We start from the raw sequence: 17,655 nt of genomic DNA, 5'->3' as shown, positions 1-17,655 counted from the left end.
CCGAGCCCCCGCAATCGCACCACCTCAGCTCCCCGGGTCAAGCAGAACACTTACATACACTACAAATTCCTGCAGCTGGTGCTTGTGTACAACAGCTCCACTTGACTTGTCCCCGCCACGCTCGACTCGGATATATCATGCCCGCCTCCGACACCACGGACTCTCCCTCCCCCGCCCAGGCGGTGGCAAACCCGCAGGAGCTCCGCCTAGCCCAACGCGCCCTCACAAATCTCCTTCCTACCTCCCCGTCCTCCCCAGCCCGGAACGCGTTTGAGCACTCGGACTCGGCAGTAGCTCTTCTCCAGTCCCTTGTAGCATTTTACCATCAGGAACGCATGTGGGTCTACAGAACCCGCGCCCATCTCGAGCTTGCCCTCGATGTCATGCCCTCCCCCTCTGCCCGCCAAAATATCTACTCTCCGTCCTCGGCATCTTCTCCTTCTCAGACTCCCTCTTCAACCACGTCTGCTTCCATCTCTTCCTCTACTATGTCAACTCCTATCAAAGAAGAGCCCACTTCTCCAACTCCCATATCCAAGTGGATGCGTCGCAAGGAGAGTTTCGGCCTCCGCCTCGAGGGCATCCGCCCCGTCATGTCAGGCGGCGTCTCAAAGAAGCGTGCTTCCCGTCCCCGCACTGGCGTGTATCTCCTCGAGCAGTTCGAGTCCATGATGAAGACACGCATGGAGAGCTGCGAGCGCATTTCCAACATGGTCCGCGACGCGAACCATGTCCCCGTCCCCGTGGGCCGGCACGTTCCATGAATCCGCTGCGCCCTTCCTCCAAAATGACATGTGCTCTCACGAAGCTGCCCTATGCAGCGCAGAGGAGAAAAGTCGGACACTCCATTCTAGACTCGCAGCATGTCAGGGAGGCATATACATGCGCGTCCCCGCGACGTCGCAGCATTCGACCATCACTAATTTGTTTCATGCAGCTATTCCTCGGGCTATCGTTTTCCACTTCGCGCCGGTTGCCGCGCGCCCTAGTTCCCTTAGCCTCCGCATTTACGCGTCGCATCGAATCTCTTATCAGTGCTTCATGACATAACTTATCTCTATCCATCATCATGGGCTGGTTGACATTGAAATCGTCATTACATTGCCTGTACTTGCCACAACGCGTACTTCTCCCGTGTATTACTAGAAGTCCTACCTAACGTTTTGCATGCATGTGTACTTTAGTCCCAATGAGCCTGGCAGAATCAGAATAGACCCCATATACATGACCTCGTGTTTTGCTTGCCTGTGGAGTTTCGAGTTGAACTAAAACCTTGGTTCGCCCAGTCGACGGATGAAATGGGGGAACATCTTTGTCCGGAACGGCTTCTTTACCGCGCGAGAACTACCAATAGAAGCGCATATAAAGTTCAAGTGAACAAAGTTCTATTCTTGCCTTATAATCCGAACAATGACCCTAATAACTAACAGACGACGAGTGACGCGCATTTGTACACACACCGTTATTCCCAGTACCTGGATGAGTCCGGTCTGGACTCTGCGCACCTGGGTAAACCCACGGAACCCAGACGTACGGTAGCCATTAAAAAAGGTATAGCACGAACGACGTGATCAACGAGGCTGAAATCCATCATAGAATTCCAAGATTTGCACACGTTCGCTCTACATTCGCCACTGGTGTATGGACGAGGCGATGTCAGGAAGACGGATAGCCCCTGCTGAGTACCTCGCGAAGCTAGCCTTATCTTCGGGCACCCAGAGCGCAGCTGACAGGGCTTTCAATTTAAAAGGAGGTCAATCATATGCATGATGCATGATGGCCTAGCCACATGCGAGAGCTGGATATTGAATCGAGTATAGAGGAACATTCTCGGAAGCTGCGTGAGGCTGTAGCTGCTGGTGCTGCTTCGCGCATCAGAAAACCGACAAACACGAATTCACCATCGAGGCAAACCCCGAATAGCCAGCTTATAGACGATCACCGGGGTTCCCAGGAGTGCGTCGAGCGACACACGCATACAAACTGCTAGAATGAAAATGACGTAGTGGAGCTAGAGTTAGAGTCAAGGTTCAAACGTTCACAGCGGCATCAAGCCAGCAGACGGGTCAGGCCACCGATTGGCGGGCAAAGGACCACATGATCTCGTATGCGGAGGGATGGTTGGGAGAACTCGGAGGTTGCACGGAGAAGCATCGTCAGATGAGAAAGTCGTGGTGAATGGTGTCAGACATCGTGTACGGATGGAGGGTTGGCCCAGGCTCCGTCCAGGCTTCCGGAATGCTCAGTGGGCGAGACTATGTGAGATGACCTCCTTTGTACTTCCCAGTTGGTATGGGACTGATCCATGTGAAGCCATGGAAGAGCAACCACGGACTGCGCATATATTTTCGGCTTTTCCGAGGCCAATGAGAAAGGTTGATAACGCGGTTTTGTTGCCAAAGTTAACGCGCGCTATCTGAACACTATACCAAGGTAGGAAGAGAACGATGAGGTGGACTTCTTAGAAGCCATATTCAGCCACCAATCAGATGATGAGGCTTTCCGAGAAAGAGCAGACGAGCCAATCGCAGGATTGTCCAGTCAGTAGAATACCGCTTGAAGTCACGTTCGCAGACGATCCAAGAGGCTGTAGATCCAAGAGCAAGTGAGCAGGGTCGTCACAACGTTCGGAAGGAAAGAGCTGATCTAATGATTATTATCTGTGACGTTGTTGCCATGTGGGTTATATGCTCGTCATCAAGTAGACTGGCTTGTCCTCAGCTCCGTTCCCATGCCTTGCAGCTAGCAGCGCTTCTCGTCCACATCCTACTAACTTAGCTTTGTGCTAGCCATGCACCTCTCAGCTGCGACCGAACTGCTCGTGGATCTCTGGCTCGCGATCTGCGCCGCGTTCGTGCCTACGCTCCACTTCCTATGGCGCTCGCCCAGGGCACTCCTCGATCCCACCGAGGTCTCGCGCTACTTCATGTCACATGTCTGGGCCGCTGGCTTCGGCAACGGCATCGACCAGAACGCCCGCGAGGAGAAAATTAAGGTCATCACGCCCTACGCGCGCGGCGTCGTGCTTGATCTCGGCGCAGGTCGGTCTTCTGCTTAACAAACGCCTGGCGAACATAGGCCTGTTAAGCGCGACGTTGATGATTGCATTGGTGTGCAGGCCATGGACACACCGTCAACTACTTGGACCACGACAAGGTCACGAAATACGTCGCCCTAGAGCCCAACGTGCACATGCACCAAAAAATCCGCGACATATCCAACGCCGCTGGCTACGACGAGCCCTCGGGCACCCTCCTCATCCTGGCATGCGGCGCAGAGGACATCCACGCGATCACGCGAGCGCTCGGAGGAAGGCACACCGTCGACACCGTCGTCTCCGTCCTCACGCTCTGCTCGATTCCCAAGCCCCAGGCTGCCATCGCGGCGCTCGCGCAGGAGGCTCTAAAGCCCGGCGGTGAATTCGTCTTCTACGAACACGTGCTGAGCCCCAGATCCGATGTTGCGTGGTGGCAGCGCTTCTGGACACCTTTATGGAAGCTTGCGTTCGACGGCTGTCGGTTGGACCGACCGACGTACCTATGGGTTGACGAGGTGGGCGGATGGAGCGACAAGGAGGTTTGGGGCAAGGCCGACGAGCCCGAAGAGCATCTCTTCTGGCATCGCTCGGGCAGATTCGTCAAGACCGCGTGATGCAAGGGTACGCGGTCGCGGTCGTTACTGCTGTACGATACGGCTACAGAATTAATAAAAAGCAGAAACTCGGTACAACATAGCCTGACATGCCATAAATATGGGCTTAAAAACTGGAAGTCCCTATCATGATCCTTACACATCTAAGATCCATCCTTCCTCTGCACCCCAGCTCAACACATGCGCAGCAGTGGAGAAAACTGAACTCGTCTTTGGCGCCTTTGACTTGGCTTTCCTGACGCTATCTACGCTTGCTCTGAGCAGAGCTTCCACTTCTGTCAAGCAGCGGTAACATGACCGCTCGTCCCATATACCAGTGTCGCCCGCATCTGCCTTGCGTGGACCACGGGGCCCCTTCAGATCTTTAGACCGTAGAAGTTTTGTCACCAGGTAGTGTAGCCACTGAAACAAAAAGTGAGCTTGTGGTATGGCTGGAGGAGAGTAAGACTTACCATGACGTTTGTCATAGGGTTGAAGCCGTCCCAGCGCCTCTTGTGCACTCTCTGCATAAGTCGGTACACGTCGTATTGGTAATCACCCTCGCCTTCGAACACCTCGTCCTCTGGCGTCGTGAAATAGATATCGCCTCGACCAGCGTTCACCCGCGAGAGACCGAGGTCAATGAGCGTCACCTGGACGCCGTACATCTCAGAATCCATAGGCGCTCGACCTTCCTCTGGGATCTCGCGAAACACCTGTGAACGAGCAACATCGCGCACAAGGATCTGGCCCCAATGCAAGTCGCGGTGCTGGAGAAAGACTAAGCACTAACGTATATATCCCGGTGAGAGGGCTACACACCTCAAACTCTACGAGCTCCTCCGCCTTTCCGAGCGTGGCTGCAACCTGCCAGAAGACACCACAGGCCTGGTGCCAACCAGTGACACCCATCCCAGGGCCCCTCATTGGTTTGCCTACGCCTCGGAAGGCGAATGCTTCAAGGTCCGGTCCACCATTGGGCAAAACGATGATTGCATAGGTCTGTGAGACGGGGAAAGCATCTTTCAACGAGGCGGTCAGCTCAAGGAAGACTGCGCTTGCGCCAGACAAGCATACCTGGCCTGATGCTTTCTGATCCCTTCCGCTTATCGTACTCGTCCCACAGGCTCAATAGCACAGAGGGATACCGCCCTCTCACAATGTACGTTCTCAGAAGCCTGACGAACCCAGAGCACGCATCGCCCATCATGCGCGTCACAATCATCTCCCTCAGGACGTCTTCCGCGTCCGACGGCGGGGGTAGATCCTCCTCCACGACCCGCACGGGCGGAGATGGAGAGCACAAAGGGATCACCTTCAGCACGACACCCCCGATGCCGAACACCTCCGAGTAGGAAGCCTCGCCGATCTTGCGGAAGCCCTCTCGGGCATCTAGCGGTACGCTGTCGCTGTCATCCGCCGAGGACGCGATAATGGGGTCGAAGGGGAAGGTTTCGACGAATGCCGAGAACTCGTGCGGTGTGGTCTGACCGCATTCGGCGAGTAGCGGGCGGAGGTGTGCGGGCTGGTCCTCGATGGAAGTTTGGTCATCTGCGACCTCGTCCAGCACGAATTTGGCAAGTTCGCTTTCAAGCTCGGAGAGGGAGGGAGAGGACGGCGTCGGCTGGTTAGCTAGTATCGGGAATGCCTGCTTGATTGGCGTAAGCGGGCGTTCTCTTGGAGGAGAGGTAGGGGATCGCGGAACGAAGGTAGTCGTACGGGATATCCTATGTAGTGGTTGGGTCAATGGCTTATGGGGCGTTTCCTGGAGTAGTGGTTGAGGCCGGGTATCACTCTCAACTGAGGCAGTCGATGTCTTCTTGGGTATATGGAAAGATGCCTTGGGTATCAACACCTCGAAAGCAGGCTTCTTGATTCGTGAAGGTGCTCGCTTTGCAAGAGGGGTATCTTCGTAATCCGAGTTCATTTCCTCATCCTCTGAGGGCGATAAAACAACTTTTCTGTGTGGTCTAGGGCGCGTTATCTCGACGCGGGGTTGGGTTTTCTGCCTTCGGATTGCCTCGTCGTCACCATGGTCTTCGACTTCTGACCCGCTTGACAAAACGATAGGCTGAGCTTCCGAACCTGCACGTCGCACTTTCGCCTTGATCACAACCGGACTGAAGTCTAGCTCGGATCCGCTTGATAGGACGATGGGCCGTACTTCAGTACCCGTGGCACGTATCTTTGGTTTAACGGCAAGCTCGGATCCACTGGACAAAACAATCGGCTGTGACTGTGTGCCTGTGCCTCTTACTTTCGGCTTGGGTAGAACCGGGCGCTTCGAGACTTGACCCGACCTCGTCTTCATAGCCATTGTCCGTGTTTTCTTTGGCTGCGGTGAGGGCGCCAGAGTGTTTGCTTGCACATCGGGTTTCGAGATGCGATGCTCCTCGCTTAGGCGCCGGCCACCCGAGTCAAGGACTATAATGTCCACACGGACGGGCGGAGACTTGGGTTTGGGCCGGGTCTTGGCCTTAAGCTTTGGGTTCCTAATGGTTGAAGTGTGGGGGGAGATGATGTTTGACTGTACGGGAGTGAGCGGCGTTCGCTTAGGTGAATGCCCTTTGACCCTTGCAAGATGCTTGTTTTTAGCACTTGGAGGGGAAGAAAGCGGAGAGGTGGGAGAAAGAACTGTCTTCTTCCGTTTATGTGCTGTCTTCCGGGCTGGAGAAGGTGAAAAGGCAAGTGCATTTTCGCGCGCGAACGCGGATTTACGAGTCGATTGGCTCTGGTGACTATCTTGCCTGGAACCACCAAATTCATGATGTCGGGGTAGCGCTTGTTTATCTCCGTCAGTCTTGAGTCTCGTGTCCTCGGAGTCACGTTCTCTGTCTGAAACATTGACGATGCGATGACCCCTCCGGCCATAAGCAAAGACTTGTTTGGTACGTGATCCGAGCATATGAGTGCTGTAAGGACTATAGAACAGACGAGTGGGGCAAGAACAAGGAGGACTGATCGCGAGGAGAGTATCTGGGTGAATAGAATGACGAATGAGTCGATAGCAAGTTACTTGAGATAGGACCAGTAGTGACCTTGTAGGTGATCAAGCTTAGGTTTGAGTGGGTGGTATCAGACGCGTGGCTTGACAACGTTCAACTTCCGGCACGCGTCAGACCACGTGAAGATTTTCTCAGAATATCGTGGGAAGAAAGTGATCTCTTTGTTGACTTGTTCGGATCTAGCTAACGATCATAACACTGGACACCAGCCTCTCAGGCAACAATATTATCTGGCTGCAAGCATCTCTGTTCTCCAGTTGGTTGAGACCAGCGGACTGTGGCCTAACCACCCTAAGATCAAGGGCTTCGTCGATCCAGTACGCGTGACGGGCGCAACATCTCGCGTGCACCCGCCTATCCAGGACTGCGGCGTCCCTTCAGGTCCCCTCAGACGAGCGTGTCGACTACAAGAACGCACGAACTACTTGACGTTCTTTCATAAAGTCATGTCTTTGCCTCAGTCTCTTCGCGTGTCCGTAACACCCCTTGAGCTCGAGCTCATCGCCTGCGAACAGCTTGTAGAGATCGTGCCCTTGATCTCGATGGAGAAGACGGCATTCATATCTGTACGTGTCACCATTGTCGTTGGCTTCCTCTCGACGCTCAACGCGTCCAGGGCGCGTACGGACCTCTAAGACCTCCGTCCAAGTCCAAGGTGCCCCTTTGGATGGCTATCAACCTCAAGCTAAAGAAGAAATGCCACATCGTGCCACCAGAATGGCTCACAGTAGGTCAGTGTGGTTGTTGATCCACCTTTGATGTCCTTGAGCGGATCTCACCCATCATTTGGTTTAGACTTCCTTCAAGAACGCCTTTCCCGAGAAACATCGCAGCCCCAGTTCAGCAAGCTTCCTTTCCGCTTTGCAGAGATTTCCAAGGTCGTACTAGACGTGTACGCAACCTGTTTTCCTCCCCGTAATGCCTGCTCACGTTCAAGAAGCGCATCAGATGATGTACCCAATGCCGACAAAATTCGCTCTCTGCTCAAGGATCTTCGTGAAGCACGTCAGGCAAAAAGCAGAGAAGGTCTTCAGCAGATAGACCACAGTGAACTGAGTGTGAGTGCTTGTTCTTGCACCTTTTGCCTCACTCACACCCGTCAATTCAGCTGCCAAATCTCTGCTCCATGGAGATCAACGAGATTCGACCAGTCTTCGTGCAGTCCATGGGCCTTTTATCACAGCTTGTGAGAGAGCCTGAGAATAGGGCAGGCGATGTCTAGCTGGATGGTGCACCTTACCCCCCAGTTGATACTCTAGTTCGGTCGGAATTGAGGTTTCCAGATCGCTGACAAACGGATATGCACCGTCCTCTTTGGATGAATAACCAAACCCGATAATATCCCAACATATCCCCCGATAAATCCAACCAGAAATGGGTGCTCATCTACGAAGTTTGCATACTATCAATCTTTTGCAACAGCTCTGTCATCCTCTCGTTCAGCGCTCTTATCTCTCTCCTGATCGAGTCCTCGCCGGACTATACAAAATTCATCTGAGAAGGCGGCCTTGGCAACAGATGAGATGGCGTACCTCCTTCGTATTGGGGAACTTCTTCACAAGCTCATCAAACGGTACCTGGGTGATGGTCCGCCCTTCTTCCTGAACCTCGTCCACCTGCGGGTCCTTGGCTTCGTCACTGAGCTGATCCCCATCGTCCGCAACCTCCAACCAGTCTACCATCCAGGACCGGCGCTGCGTCAGGCACTCGTAGAGTGCGATCACAGACAACGGGATGAAGAAGAGAATAGTCATAACGAGGCGGTTGATCTGAAAGCAATCGTCTAGACTCAACATCAGAGTTTGGCCAGCCTTCACGTACCTTGGCGTAGGTTTTCGATGATATAGGTAGCCATCTAATGTCGTCGTAAGCCAGTTGGCTGAAACAGTCACTACTGTGCACGCTTACTCCAGTGGTGCAATGAAGAACATTTCAATAAGGTTGAACGGAGCGGGATAAACAAAAGAGTCTGGTGCTCTGATCATGGCGACTGTCTTGCTGGCGAAGAACGCCAGGTACTCCGCCTCAGCATGATCAACAACCTGCAAAGCATGATGAGTGGCCGGAAATCAGCGGCAGTGTGAAACGACTCACGTCTGAGTACGCCGATGAAAAGAGCGAGATGAGCACATTCAAGAGGATGAGTGCCGTCACGACGTTCCAGCTGAAAGAATGTCTGAGATGGCACCCAAAGCTGCTTTGTTGTCAACAACTCACAAGTAGTACAAAATGAGGCCAGCGATGCTACAGGAGGGTTAGCGGTCTCGCTCGGACAAAAGTAAAAGCAGTACCTTGGTGCGAATTTCTCGTAATTAGGTGATCTAATAAATAAGCATAGGCAGGCACCTCAGCGATGAAATAAGCTTACTGGAGCAGTGCTTGGACCAGAACATGGATGACCTATATCCACCATGAACATGCAAACACTCTTCCTAGCTTATCGACTGACCACAGATGCATCTTCAATTTGTCCATCGGCGGCGTCCAATGCATACAAGCCTTGCAAGAATCCTAAGGCCAAGATAGATAGTAGCTGCGAAGTTATGCATATCAGTACAAATGAGGCAAGATAATAGATATGTCAAATGGCTTACCGCGAAGAAGATGCCCGATTCCTGCAGCATCCGGGCGACGCATATTTGCATTGTCCCAACATATCTGGAGGGTGATGAGTTAAATGTTTGTTTCAATATAATGTTGACTACACACTTGTATCCGTCAAAGACAGTGAGTAGCTCTAAAACTAGTCAGGATGCGTTCGACACAAGCCCAGTGTGCACTCACTCATCCTATGCTAGACTGTCAGTACGATGGACCCAGGAGCGCAGGATTTAGAGACTAACCAAATAAATGGCGCAACGAAACTGAGCACTTGGAAACTCCGCAGGCGGTAGTAATTCGCCGCTTCCCCCTGCTGGTTCAACCCCACCACGCGGAGGATGAATGCAGCAGCAAGCAAGCAGTCGGTGATAAATGCAATGACGTTCCAAAAGCTGAAAGCCCTCCACGTTGCGTATCGGAAGAGTTTGTACCACTAATCAAGGACAAGTAGCTGTGAGCGGGTAGGTGGAAATTTGAGCGCGAGTCATGTTACCCTGGAGATATCTTACTTGACTCAGCGAACAGGCTCGTAAGAATAACCATCTAGCATACCTTCGAACCAAAAGGCCAGAGCCAGGAAGTACAAGATATACTCCCAAAAGTCTCCAGGCATGGGATCAGGGTTAAGTCGTTCGATGGGCTCGCGTACTGGATGTCAATCAACAAACGAGTCGCTGTTATATCAGATGCACTGTACCGGCTTGAGAGTAAACGACTAGGAAGGCTAGCCAGACGATAATCCTGAAAAAGTTCTGATACCTGTGGGCGATAAGTGTGGGGTGCAATCAGATACATGACAAACTGTGCTTGCCGAGGGACAGAAATTCTAGTAGCGTCAAAGTGACTCCAGATATCATCCCCATGTGTTCGATGGTAAGGAACATCTATGGTAAACCATGAGAAGGAGACCACTCGCTCATACGTGGTGCATACATTGAATGTCAGATTTTCCGATATGCTTTTGGACGACTTCACCATTCCAAAGAGAGTTGACAACTGCAAGCGTTGATGAAGGCAATGCTTTGACACAGTCAAGATGGCTTACCGCTCTGTGCCTCGCTGGAGGAGATGAAGATAGTGCTAAAGCAAATACTGTGAGATTCATGTTCATAGGTTGCGGCGCTTTCGACGATCACCTGTGCGAGTCGATGGCAACCTCAAGCGCACTTGAAAGCTCGCTGGCATCTCCGTCCATTTGTATGTGGCTGTACCGAGCGGACATGAGTTCATCAAGCTGGTCCGTAGGGCTCTGGTGTACGATGCGACGTGCAATAACCTCACAAGCAGTAGCTGATTTATGGCGAAGGTCAGGGCATGCCATAATCGTTTACAACGCATACGAACCTCTGCCTAGGTTTTCATCATAATCGGCAGGATTATTATTCGCTTCACTCATAAACCGAGCACGCGCTTGCAAAAGGCAGTAGGGGAGCTATCGACTCAGAATGTTAACAAACGTGAATTTCGAGAGTCCAAAGACGCGCACAGCTGCCTTGAAGTCTCCAGCTGCGTCCAAGTACGCGTTGACAACATTTGGAGTGATCACTTTGCTGACAGGGTTGCTGATACTTTCAACATCAACCTCATGAGGCAGAAGCGTGAACGTGAGCAGCCTCAGACGCTTAATGAGTTCTACCGATATGTTCTTAGAAACATATCTTTAGGATGTCGAGGCAAACTTACTCGTCAATGTATCTGGAGACGGCTTTTTCGCTCTGTTGGAAAGAAGTTGTCCAGTATCCTGGTCTCCGTTCCTGTTCTCATCATCCATGGCCGTGTTTCGAGAGGCTGAGGGGTGAAAGTGTCCAACAAGCTAGCTGTCGCGGTTCTCGGTGACGGCACCGGCAGGGGTAGTTGTTCTCCCAAAGCGGAAGGTGACATCGCCCACAGCGTGCCTTGCGCTCGACTGCGATTCGCGTGGCCACGGTCATCTTATCCACAAACCGCGACGATGCCCGTCAGTGTTACTCAAGTATACACGACTCACTGATGACTCGCTGACGCGTTTATTATCAGGCATATCATTCATCGCTGAACGATTACCCCGACCTCAGGCAGGTCGGTAATGTCGCCGTACTCCCGATCCGCACCAAAGTGCGTGGCCCTGCACCTCTTGGTCAGTCGCGTTCTACCAGCCCCTACGTGCGATAATCGTGAAGACCGTCTGAATGCATGTCCTCTATGCAGCTCCAGCAGAAGAGATGGACATCATCGACGAAACCCTCGATCTCTTCCGTGCCAACTCGCTCTTCCGCAACTTCGAGATCAAGGGCCCCGCCGACCGTCTCCTGATAGTCCTCATCCTCTACGTATCTGACTGCCTTGCCAAGCTCGGCGCTGCACGCACGGTACCTTCTCAGATCGAGGCATCCAAATCTCTAAACACGCTCTCCGTCGACAACTTCCCCATTCCGGGCGACGCCAACTTTGCTCTGAATGCGCATTACTCCCCACCCACGAGTCGCCAGGACGCAGGTAGGTTACCTTCAATGACATGCGAGGTGTGGCGGCTGATGATAATCGTTCAGATTACCTGCGGCAATACCTTACACAGGTGCGACAGGAGTTGTCCGCGCGCCTCGTCGAGAAGCTTTACGCGGATGGGACCGGAAAACCCAGCAAGTGGTGGATGTCCTTCCAGAAGAGACGCTTCATGAACCGTAGCTTGGGCTCATAGATCGCTAAGTCCGACAGCAGTGTAACATACTCTACTCCCTTCAATGCAATCACCATACAACTCTACACCTTTCGTCTGCGTTCGTTGGGATTCTTTCTCCCGAAGCCAATCTTTGGCATGTCCCCGTCCGGTTTAATCGACCGCCCCTTACCTCCTGTACCGACGCTCATAATACCCGGAAGCCAGTCCGGATCCGACCAGCTACCTACATTGACACCACCCTCTCCACCGCTGTTTAGTAGGCCCTTCAGCATTTTATGTTCGTCACGCTCGCGCTTGCCATCGGTACGCTTTTTGGCACGCATATACTCGACTTGATCCTCACGGAGGATTATGCCCTCTCCCGAGCCGGTCTTCGCCGACCCAGGTTTTGGTGCGGGTATTGAGTACTTTGTCCCTCGCATCTTGTACTGGAAATTCCGTTTCAGATGAATTTCCATGATCGGCACATCACCAGATGCGTCGGGAGAAGCCACCGTGACAGATGTTCGCATCAGCGTAGGGTTTCCACATGAGGGGCAGAATTGCTTTGAGTTGTCTTTGCAAATCCTAGGCGGCGATCTGTCAGCATCTGGATGTCGCGATAAAGGTATGGATTCACTTGAAACAAGCATGACAGCGCAAAACCCAGCTCTTGAGCTTTTGTATGCGTTTGCCGTCGGTGTTGACGAGACTCAGACCCATATGAAGGAGAACATTTTGCATGGCGAAATCAGCCGTCATACATCCTGCCAGTACGACTTCATCTTTCGCGGCTTTGCCCTTTTTCTTGGAGTCTACATCGGTGGGCAAGAGGGAGAGCGCCTGCGACTTGTGCAACGCAACATTTCCTGGCGTTATCCACTCGCCTTCGCCGTCATCCTCGTCTGAAGGGTCATCATACACAGGGCCAGTTGCACCTTTCCGTGAGTCTGGGAGCTGTGAGGGTTGAGGCTGAGGATCTGTGCCTTCGCTGGTGGGGGTGAGTTCCACATCTAGTGGTTCTCTCGGTACGTTGTCTTCTTCAGCTTCTTCCCCGTTCACATCGTCATCGATTTCCTCTTCGACAACCTCGGTGCTGCCCTCGAATGATGAGGGCATTGTGGAATCTGGTGCTCCGCTATTTAATTGGCCATCTGTCTGGATAATGGCACCAGATGGCGCGTCTCCTTGTGAAGTTGATGGCTCCGATGCAGTATTATGGGAAGATGGTTGAGAAGCATCGACCGCCAGTTCTACCTACTAACTCAAGTCTAAGCGAGCAGCTCATGACCACCATGAATCAAGCTTGCCTTGGTCTTGGCCTCTTCTAACGCCGCTTTCTCCCTGACGTGGAGCGAATGGGTGAGCGCAAGTACGCATATGTCTGCGTGTGAGAGGACGGAGTAGTCTCCGGTTTTCTTTGCAAACTGGATCACTGGCGGGCCGGGAGGGTTCCCAATGTTTGTCCTGATAGGAAAGAGGTGTGATCACGGGGGGGTACGTACCATGAGCCAAAGAGGCAGCATCGGGGTTGCGCACTTCCACTCGGACGCCGGCGGAGAGCCCCAGTCGCTCAAAATGTTCCCGTGCCCGTTTGTCCTTGAGTTCGTCCAAAACTTGTGGGACGGTCAGATAAGCCTCGGCGAGACCACGCAGGGGCGACAACGAGAGCAGAGGCCCTGAGTCGAGGACGAGATTTTTGCAGCGATGCGAAGACTCTGCCATTGGTGTAAAGCGAAGAGGACAAGAGGGAATGAAGGCTGAATGGAAAGCGCTACAGAGCTTGTGACAGCTTGAACGCGATAATCTTCATAGCCGTGGGAACGATCTACCTTTAGAAGCCATCTGCTCCCCGTCCGAACCTACCACAATCTCTCGGCCGATGTCCGGGCCCTCCAGGGCTTTAAAGGTCTGCACCACTGGAGCAAGAAATACAGTTTGACTCTCTTTCCCTGCCTCTCTACATAAACATGGCCCCGAAATCGTGAGTTTTTTCGTGGGCTCACCGACCGAGAGTGAAATGACCCCTGTCATTCAGTTACCGCATCGTCGTCCTCCCCGGTGATGGTATCGGTAAGTTCCTTTCATTACAGCAGATCCTCTACCAAATCTAATGCAAGCTTTGACCAGGGCCTGACGTCGTTGCACAGGCAACTCGCGTCCTGGAGCTCGTATCGTCCACCTCTTCGACGGTCAAGCTCAACCTCGAGGCCCATGACTTCGGTGGCATTGCTATTGATAACCACGGAGATCCTCTTCCGCCTTCGACGCTCAAGGCTTGCCAGGAGGCTGATGCAATCTTGATGGGTACACCGGTCTCTTACAACCAATCCCAGCGCATCTCTAACAATGTCTTCTGCTAGGCTCTGTCGGCGGACCCAAATGGGGTCCCGAGCTGAAGGTGCGCCCCGAGCAGGGCCTGCTCGGTCTACGCAAGGCCCTCGGCCTGTACGCCAACGTCCGCCCCGCCAACTTTGCCTCCGACTCCCTCCTCAACTACACCCCCCTCCGCCCCGAGATCGCCAAGGGCGTCGACATTATCGTCATCCGCGAGCTCATCGGCGGTCTCTACTTCGGTCCGCGCCAGGAGCAGGGCGACGGTGACAGCGCGTACGACACGATGGTGTACACCGTGCCCGAGGTCCAGCGCATCACCCGCGTCGCCGCCCAGATCGCGTTGTCCGCAAACCCACCCTTGCCCATCCACTCGATCGACAAGGCCAACGTGCTCGCGAGCTCACGCCTCTGGCGCAAGGTCGTCGTCGAGACCCTTGCAAAGGAGTACCCCCAGCTCACCCTCGACCACATGCTCGTCGACTCGGCTGCTATGGTGCTCGTCTCGAATCCCAAGAAGCTGAACGGCGTCGTTCTGACGGAGAACCTGTTCGGTGACATGTAGGCGGATCCCGATCTCGCACTCAGTCCACCTTCTCACACATACTTGCCTTGTCAGCTTGTCGGACGAGACCAGTGTCATTCCCGGGTCGTTGGGTCTTCTGCCTTCAGCTTCGCTCGCTGGTGCCCCCGCCCTGCCATCCGCCGCCAACTTTAAGCCAACTTCGGGCATTTACGAACCGATTCACGGCTCGGCACCGGATATCGCAGGCCTGGGTATCGCCAACCCCATTGGCACGATCCTTAGCGCTGCGATGCTACTGCGATACTCCCTCGGTCTCGAGAAGGAGGCGCAGGCCGTCGAGACCGCCGTACGGAAGGTTCTGGACGACCCAAGTGCCGGAGGGCTCGGTCTCCGCACCGCCGATCTCCGTGGCAAGGCAACAACCGTGGAGCTCGGCGACAAGGTCGTGGAGCTGTTGAAGGCGAGCCTCTAAGTTATCACACAAGAGAGAAGAAACGCACTGTATTTTATACGAGCTTTGCTGTTGGACTACATGTTTGCAAGAGCCATTCCCATATTATCCGGAACAGAGAAACGTCCAGAGTAAAATTCCAGCATGCGATTGCTTGCGCAAAACGAACAACAATCAAGTATATCGTGGTAGGTGATATCTTACACTTGACACAGTGACAGAGTCCCAGGCTTCGATCAGAACATATTTCCCAGTTGCCTCGCAGCAAGCCGGGCATCAAGCCGGGGACGCGAAGGCGTTACGCGCATTGACTGTGTCATGTTGGCAGGTGATAATCCACCAAGGGGGTCGAGTGCAGGCTGTTGGTCGCTTGAGGACAGACCGGATACAGAGTGGGACAAAGGACCACCTCCAGTCAGAGGGTGTGGACCGGCAGAAGGGCCAGGCGAGGTAAGAGGACTAAAAACGTTTGAAGATGAAGATGACTGCACAACTCCACCCAAGGGCCCGACAGCGGGTTGATGGGGTGGCAAAGAGGAGGTTGAAGATGAGGCTGCTGACGTTGCAGCCGCAGGGTGTGAAGGCTGGACAAACATTGACTGCGTTCCGTTCACAAACCTTCCGCCTAGTGGAGGACCACTGGAAGCAAGGGCAGCATTGGGAGCTGGTAGCCCGTTGTTTGAAAGAGCTGCAGGAGCATGGGCTGGCGCTGTGGGAGTGGAAACAGTAGACGTCTGAGGCAAGAACGTCCGAGAAGGGGCAGCAGAAGGGATAGTAGCAATTTGAGGCGAAAACGTTCTTGACGTGCCCGACATGATAGAGGCTGCACCCTGGGGAGCAAAGGGACGAGGCGAGAACGATGGGGCCGATGGACCCGCACCGGGTGACTGAGGTGGAAGTGTGCCGTTCGGGCGAATGTACGTTTGATTCTGATGGAAGGAGGGCGGCTGCTTCGTCGGCGGAGGCGCGGGATGGGGCTTGAAGTCGTCTTCGAGCGGAGGAATATACAATGGCTTTGGCGCTCCATCGATTTTCGGAGGTTCGACCTTCTTATTGGCGTTGTTCACGTCTGTCCGTAATGCTTCAAGCTCACGGAGAAGCTGCCTCTCGTACATGATGGAAGAACGCGCGTGCTCAACCAACGCAGCCGTAACATCGTCCGTGACAGTCTTCTCGTGCCGTTCTAAGGCGCTATGCAAGTTCTGCGACATGCCATCTGCGCGCCTCGCAAGCGTTCGCTCATACCTGTTAGCCTATATTGCATATTGCGTTTGGTAAATCTCACACGCAAAAGGCATCGCTGAGCAAACGCACCTCTTCAAGATCTTCCAACGCCTCGTCAACTCTTTCGGGACGTATTGTCGAGCTGGCTTTCAGACGTTCAATGTTCTTCCGCTTGGATATTGCAGATTTTGCAGCTGCTTGATATTCTTCCAAAACACCATTCCGTTGTTGCAGAGTGTCCTTCGCCGAGCGGGCGTTCATGCCTTGATAACCTAAGGTGTCGCCGATAACCACGCATTCGCTAATAGCTTGGGCTTGGTCGAGATCCGCCAAACTATGCCATGTCCGACCCAACTTGCGGATCGCATTGGCCAATGGTGGGTGCGACTCTGTGGTGGCGACACCGACCAGTTTGTTCCCCATCTCTGCGTGGGCCAAGGCGAGGGCTGCGAATCATTTCAGAGGAGAAGGCATAGAAGCTTGGATGCGCACTTACCTTTGCGTGCATTTGCAAGCTTATCGATGGCCTTGGCCGCGTCAAAAAACTGGCCCTCCAGCTTGGTGAGCTCAAAGCGAGCTCGCTGCAGTGCTTCATCCTCATCCGCCACGCCGCGGCGGATAAGCGTGAAGCCTGAGCCACCCTTGCGCCTGGGACGTGGAGTAGGTTGATAGCCAAAGTCACTTTCGACAAACGAGCGAAGATCCTCGTCATGAATGATGATTGGGTCTTCGCAAATCCGGGTCAGCCAGCGCTGAAGCATGATCTTCACAAGGCGATCATCCTCCTCATCTGTGGGAGCAGAAGTCTGGGCGAGAGGGAGAGCGGGTATGATAGTATGAGGGCAATTGTTGATGAGCGCCTCATAGAACTGCTGGAACTCTAAGTATGTGCGTGATACGTTCCGATACGTCGTTCCAGTGAAGTTGGACAAGTTCGTCTAAGGAAAAGAAAGGACGGTGGTATCAGAAGACACAATGGAACTGATTTCGGAGGCGTCGTTACCTGAGCATCAAATTTGAAGAGAATGTCTCTTCTGTTCCTGTCCAAGCCGGTGATGCGTACACGGAGATAGGGCTCACGCTTCTCGAACTTGGTACCATTAACGCCTACCATTGTCTGGGGAGAGACAAGGCCAGGGTCAGGCTGGCCATATATCCTAGGCTCCCTGCCATAGATGCTGCCGCTGTCTGTTCTCTGGAGGTCGTGGGGAGCGGGGGAAGAAGGGATGGACGAAGTCGCAGATGG

The 17,655-nt window shown here is 53.5% G+C and overlaps 9 protein-coding genes across 9 annotated transcripts; 5 read left to right on the top strand and 4 right to left on the bottom strand.

The window, feature by feature from the left end:
* The first annotated feature begins 15 nt into the window (after positions 1 to 15).
* On the top strand, positions 16 to 1,225 carry CONPUDRAFT_136829 (uncharacterized protein). The gene has a single exon (XM_007769835.1). It carries the CDS (start codon positions 138 to 140, stop codon positions 762 to 764), a length of 627 nt encoding a protein of 208 aa, XP_007768025.1. The 5' UTR covers positions 16 to 137; the 3' UTR covers positions 765 to 1,225.
* Positions 1,226 to 2,544: 1,319 nt separating this feature from the next.
* Positions 2,545 to 3,840, top strand: CONPUDRAFT_143737 (uncharacterized protein). Its single transcript, XM_007769834.1, has 3 exons — positions 2,545 to 2,605; positions 2,703 to 3,041; positions 3,119 to 3,840. Exons 2-3 carry the CDS (start codon positions 2,792 to 2,794, stop codon positions 3,649 to 3,651), a joined length of 783 nt encoding a protein of 260 aa, XP_007768024.1. The 5' UTR covers positions 2,545 to 2,605; positions 2,703 to 2,791; the 3' UTR covers positions 3,652 to 3,840.
* Positions 3,841 to 3,962: 122 nt separating this feature from the next.
* On the bottom strand, positions 3,963 to 6,137 carry CONPUDRAFT_123093 (uncharacterized protein; the record flags this gene model as incomplete). The annotated part of the gene is made up of 4 exons (XM_007769833.1): positions 4,708 to 6,137; positions 4,453 to 4,652; positions 4,104 to 4,400; positions 3,963 to 4,053 (listed from the first exon to the last, which is right to left on the bottom strand). Coding segments are annotated over exons 1-4 (1,827 nt in total), but the record flags the coding sequence as incomplete, so codon positions are not given.
* An 825-nt stretch (positions 6,138 to 6,962) lies between these two features.
* On the top strand, positions 6,963 to 7,989 carry CONPUDRAFT_123091 (Psf2-domain-containing protein). Its single transcript, XM_007769832.1, has 5 exons — positions 6,963 to 7,201; positions 7,252 to 7,366; positions 7,431 to 7,527; positions 7,576 to 7,693; positions 7,744 to 7,989. The coding sequence occupies exons 1-5, from the start codon at positions 7,082 to 7,084 to the stop codon at positions 7,855 to 7,857; spliced, it is 564 nt and encodes a 187-aa protein (XP_007768022.1). The 5' UTR covers positions 6,963 to 7,081; the 3' UTR covers positions 7,858 to 7,989.
* Positions 7,990 to 7,992: 3 nt separating this feature from the next.
* Positions 7,993 to 11,077, bottom strand: CONPUDRAFT_81817 (uncharacterized protein). Its single transcript, XM_007769503.1, has 21 exons — positions 10,920 to 11,077; positions 10,723 to 10,868; positions 10,581 to 10,668; positions 10,373 to 10,526; positions 10,282 to 10,316; positions 10,170 to 10,232; positions 10,048 to 10,120; positions 9,934 to 9,995; positions 9,760 to 9,884; positions 9,475 to 9,669; positions 9,345 to 9,370; positions 9,230 to 9,293; positions 9,085 to 9,168; positions 9,004 to 9,035; positions 8,927 to 8,956; positions 8,853 to 8,879; positions 8,730 to 8,799; positions 8,544 to 8,677; positions 8,457 to 8,490; positions 8,168 to 8,404; positions 7,993 to 8,114 (listed from the first exon to the last, which is right to left on the bottom strand). The coding sequence occupies exons 1-21, from the start codon at positions 11,005 to 11,007 to the stop codon at positions 8,022 to 8,024; spliced, it is 1,860 nt and encodes a 619-aa protein (XP_007767693.1). The 5' UTR covers positions 11,008 to 11,077; the 3' UTR covers positions 7,993 to 8,021.
* A 58-nt stretch (positions 11,078 to 11,135) lies between these two features.
* CONPUDRAFT_123086 (ARP2 3 complex 21 kDa subunit) lies at positions 11,136 to 12,564 on the top strand. The gene is made up of 4 exons (XM_007769831.1): positions 11,136 to 11,193; positions 11,253 to 11,361; positions 11,430 to 11,711; positions 11,765 to 12,564. The coding sequence occupies exons 1-4, from the start codon at positions 11,188 to 11,190 to the stop codon at positions 11,911 to 11,913; spliced, it is 546 nt and encodes a 181-aa protein (XP_007768021.1). The 5' UTR covers positions 11,136 to 11,187; the 3' UTR covers positions 11,914 to 12,564.
* Positions 12,565 to 13,145: 581 nt separating this feature from the next.
* On the bottom strand, positions 13,146 to 13,599 carry CONPUDRAFT_153190 (uncharacterized protein; the record flags this gene model as incomplete). Its single annotated transcript, XM_007769830.1, has 2 exons — positions 13,146 to 13,309; positions 13,380 to 13,599. The coding sequence occupies 2 exons, from the start codon at positions 13,597 to 13,599 to the stop codon at positions 13,146 to 13,148; spliced, it is 384 nt and encodes a 127-aa protein (XP_007768020.1).
* A 159-nt stretch (positions 13,600 to 13,758) lies between these two features.
* On the top strand, positions 13,759 to 15,310 carry CONPUDRAFT_136823 (3-isopropylmalate dehydrogenase). Its single transcript, XM_007769829.1, has 5 exons — positions 13,759 to 13,858; positions 13,913 to 13,947; positions 14,005 to 14,181; positions 14,238 to 14,769; positions 14,828 to 15,310. Exons 1-5 carry the CDS (start codon positions 13,845 to 13,847, stop codon positions 15,204 to 15,206), a joined length of 1,137 nt encoding a protein of 378 aa, XP_007768019.1. The 5' UTR covers positions 13,759 to 13,844; the 3' UTR covers positions 15,207 to 15,310.
* A 1,044-nt stretch (positions 15,311 to 16,354) lies between these two features.
* Positions 16,355 to 17,523, bottom strand: CONPUDRAFT_54163 (Phox-like protein; the record flags this gene model as incomplete). The annotated part of the gene is made up of 4 exons (XM_007769178.1): positions 16,355 to 16,438; positions 16,500 to 16,855; positions 16,906 to 17,347; positions 17,413 to 17,523. Coding segments are annotated over 4 exons (993 nt in total), but the record flags the coding sequence as incomplete, so codon positions are not given.
* Positions 17,524 to 17,655: the final 132 nt, after the last annotated feature.

The sequence above is a fragment of the Coniophora puteana genome (assembly GCF_000271625.1).
Source record: "Coniophora puteana RWD-64-598 SS2 unplaced genomic scaffold CONPUscaffold_5, whole genome shotgun sequence".
NCBI classification, from domain to species: Eukaryota; Fungi; Basidiomycota; class Agaricomycetes; order Boletales; family Coniophoraceae; genus Coniophora; species Coniophora puteana.
This window is presented reverse-complemented; position numbering and strand designations above follow the sequence as displayed.

What these genes read in the sequence shown, in the direction of transcription:
- CONPUDRAFT_81817 (XM_007769503.1), bottom strand. Translation starts at nt 11,007, where the DNA reads ATGGATGATGAGAACAGGAACGGAGACCAGGATACTGGACAACTTCTT. An exon ending in AATCGGGCATCTTCTTCGCG is followed by an intron (nt 9,169 to 9,229) that starts GTAAGCCATTTG and finishes ATAACTTCGCAG; the next exon opens with CTACTATCTATCTTGGCCTT. An exon ending in TTTCATCGGCGTACTCAGAC is followed by an intron (nt 8,678 to 8,729) that starts GTGAGTCGTTTC and finishes CATGCTTTGCAG; the next exon opens with GTTGTTGATCATGCTGAGGC.
- CONPUDRAFT_136823 (XM_007769829.1), top strand. An exon ending in GGCTGATGCAATCTTGATGG is followed by an intron (nt 14,182 to 14,237) that starts GTACACCGGTCT and finishes GTCTTCTGCTAG; the next exon opens with GCTCTGTCGGCGGACCCAAA. An exon ending in GAGAACCTGTTCGGTGACAT is followed by an intron (nt 14,770 to 14,827) that starts GTAGGCGGATCC and finishes TTGCCTTGTCAG; the next exon opens with CTTGTCGGACGAGACCAGTG.
- CONPUDRAFT_123091 (XM_007769832.1), top strand. Translation starts at nt 7,082, where the DNA reads ATGTCTTTGCCTCAGTCTCTTCGCGTGTCCGTAACACCCCTTGAGCTC. An exon ending in AGAAGACGGCATTCATATCT is followed by an intron (nt 7,202 to 7,251) that starts GTACGTGTCACC and finishes CAACGCGTCCAG; the next exon opens with GGCGCGTACGGACCTCTAAG. An exon ending in ACCAGAATGGCTCACAGTAG is followed by an intron (nt 7,367 to 7,430) that starts GTCAGTGTGGTT and finishes CATTTGGTTTAG; the next exon opens with ACTTCCTTCAAGAACGCCTT.
- CONPUDRAFT_143737 (XM_007769834.1), top strand. Translation starts at nt 2,792, where the DNA reads ATGCACCTCTCAGCTGCGACCGAACTGCTCGTGGATCTCTGGCTCGCG. An exon ending in CGTGCTTGATCTCGGCGCAG is followed by an intron (nt 3,042 to 3,118) that starts GTCGGTCTTCTG and finishes ATTGGTGTGCAG; the next exon opens with GCCATGGACACACCGTCAAC.
- CONPUDRAFT_123086 (XM_007769831.1), top strand. An exon ending in TGCACCTCTTGGTCAGTCGC is followed by an intron (nt 11,362 to 11,429) that starts GTTCTACCAGCC and finishes ATGCAGCTCCAG; the next exon opens with CAGAAGAGATGGACATCATC. An exon ending in CACGAGTCGCCAGGACGCAG is followed by an intron (nt 11,712 to 11,764) that starts GTAGGTTACCTT and finishes ATAATCGTTCAG; the next exon opens with ATTACCTGCGGCAATACCTT.
- CONPUDRAFT_136829 (XM_007769835.1), top strand. Translation starts at nt 138, where the DNA reads ATGCCCGCCTCCGACACCACGGACTCTCCCTCCCCCGCCCAGGCGGTG.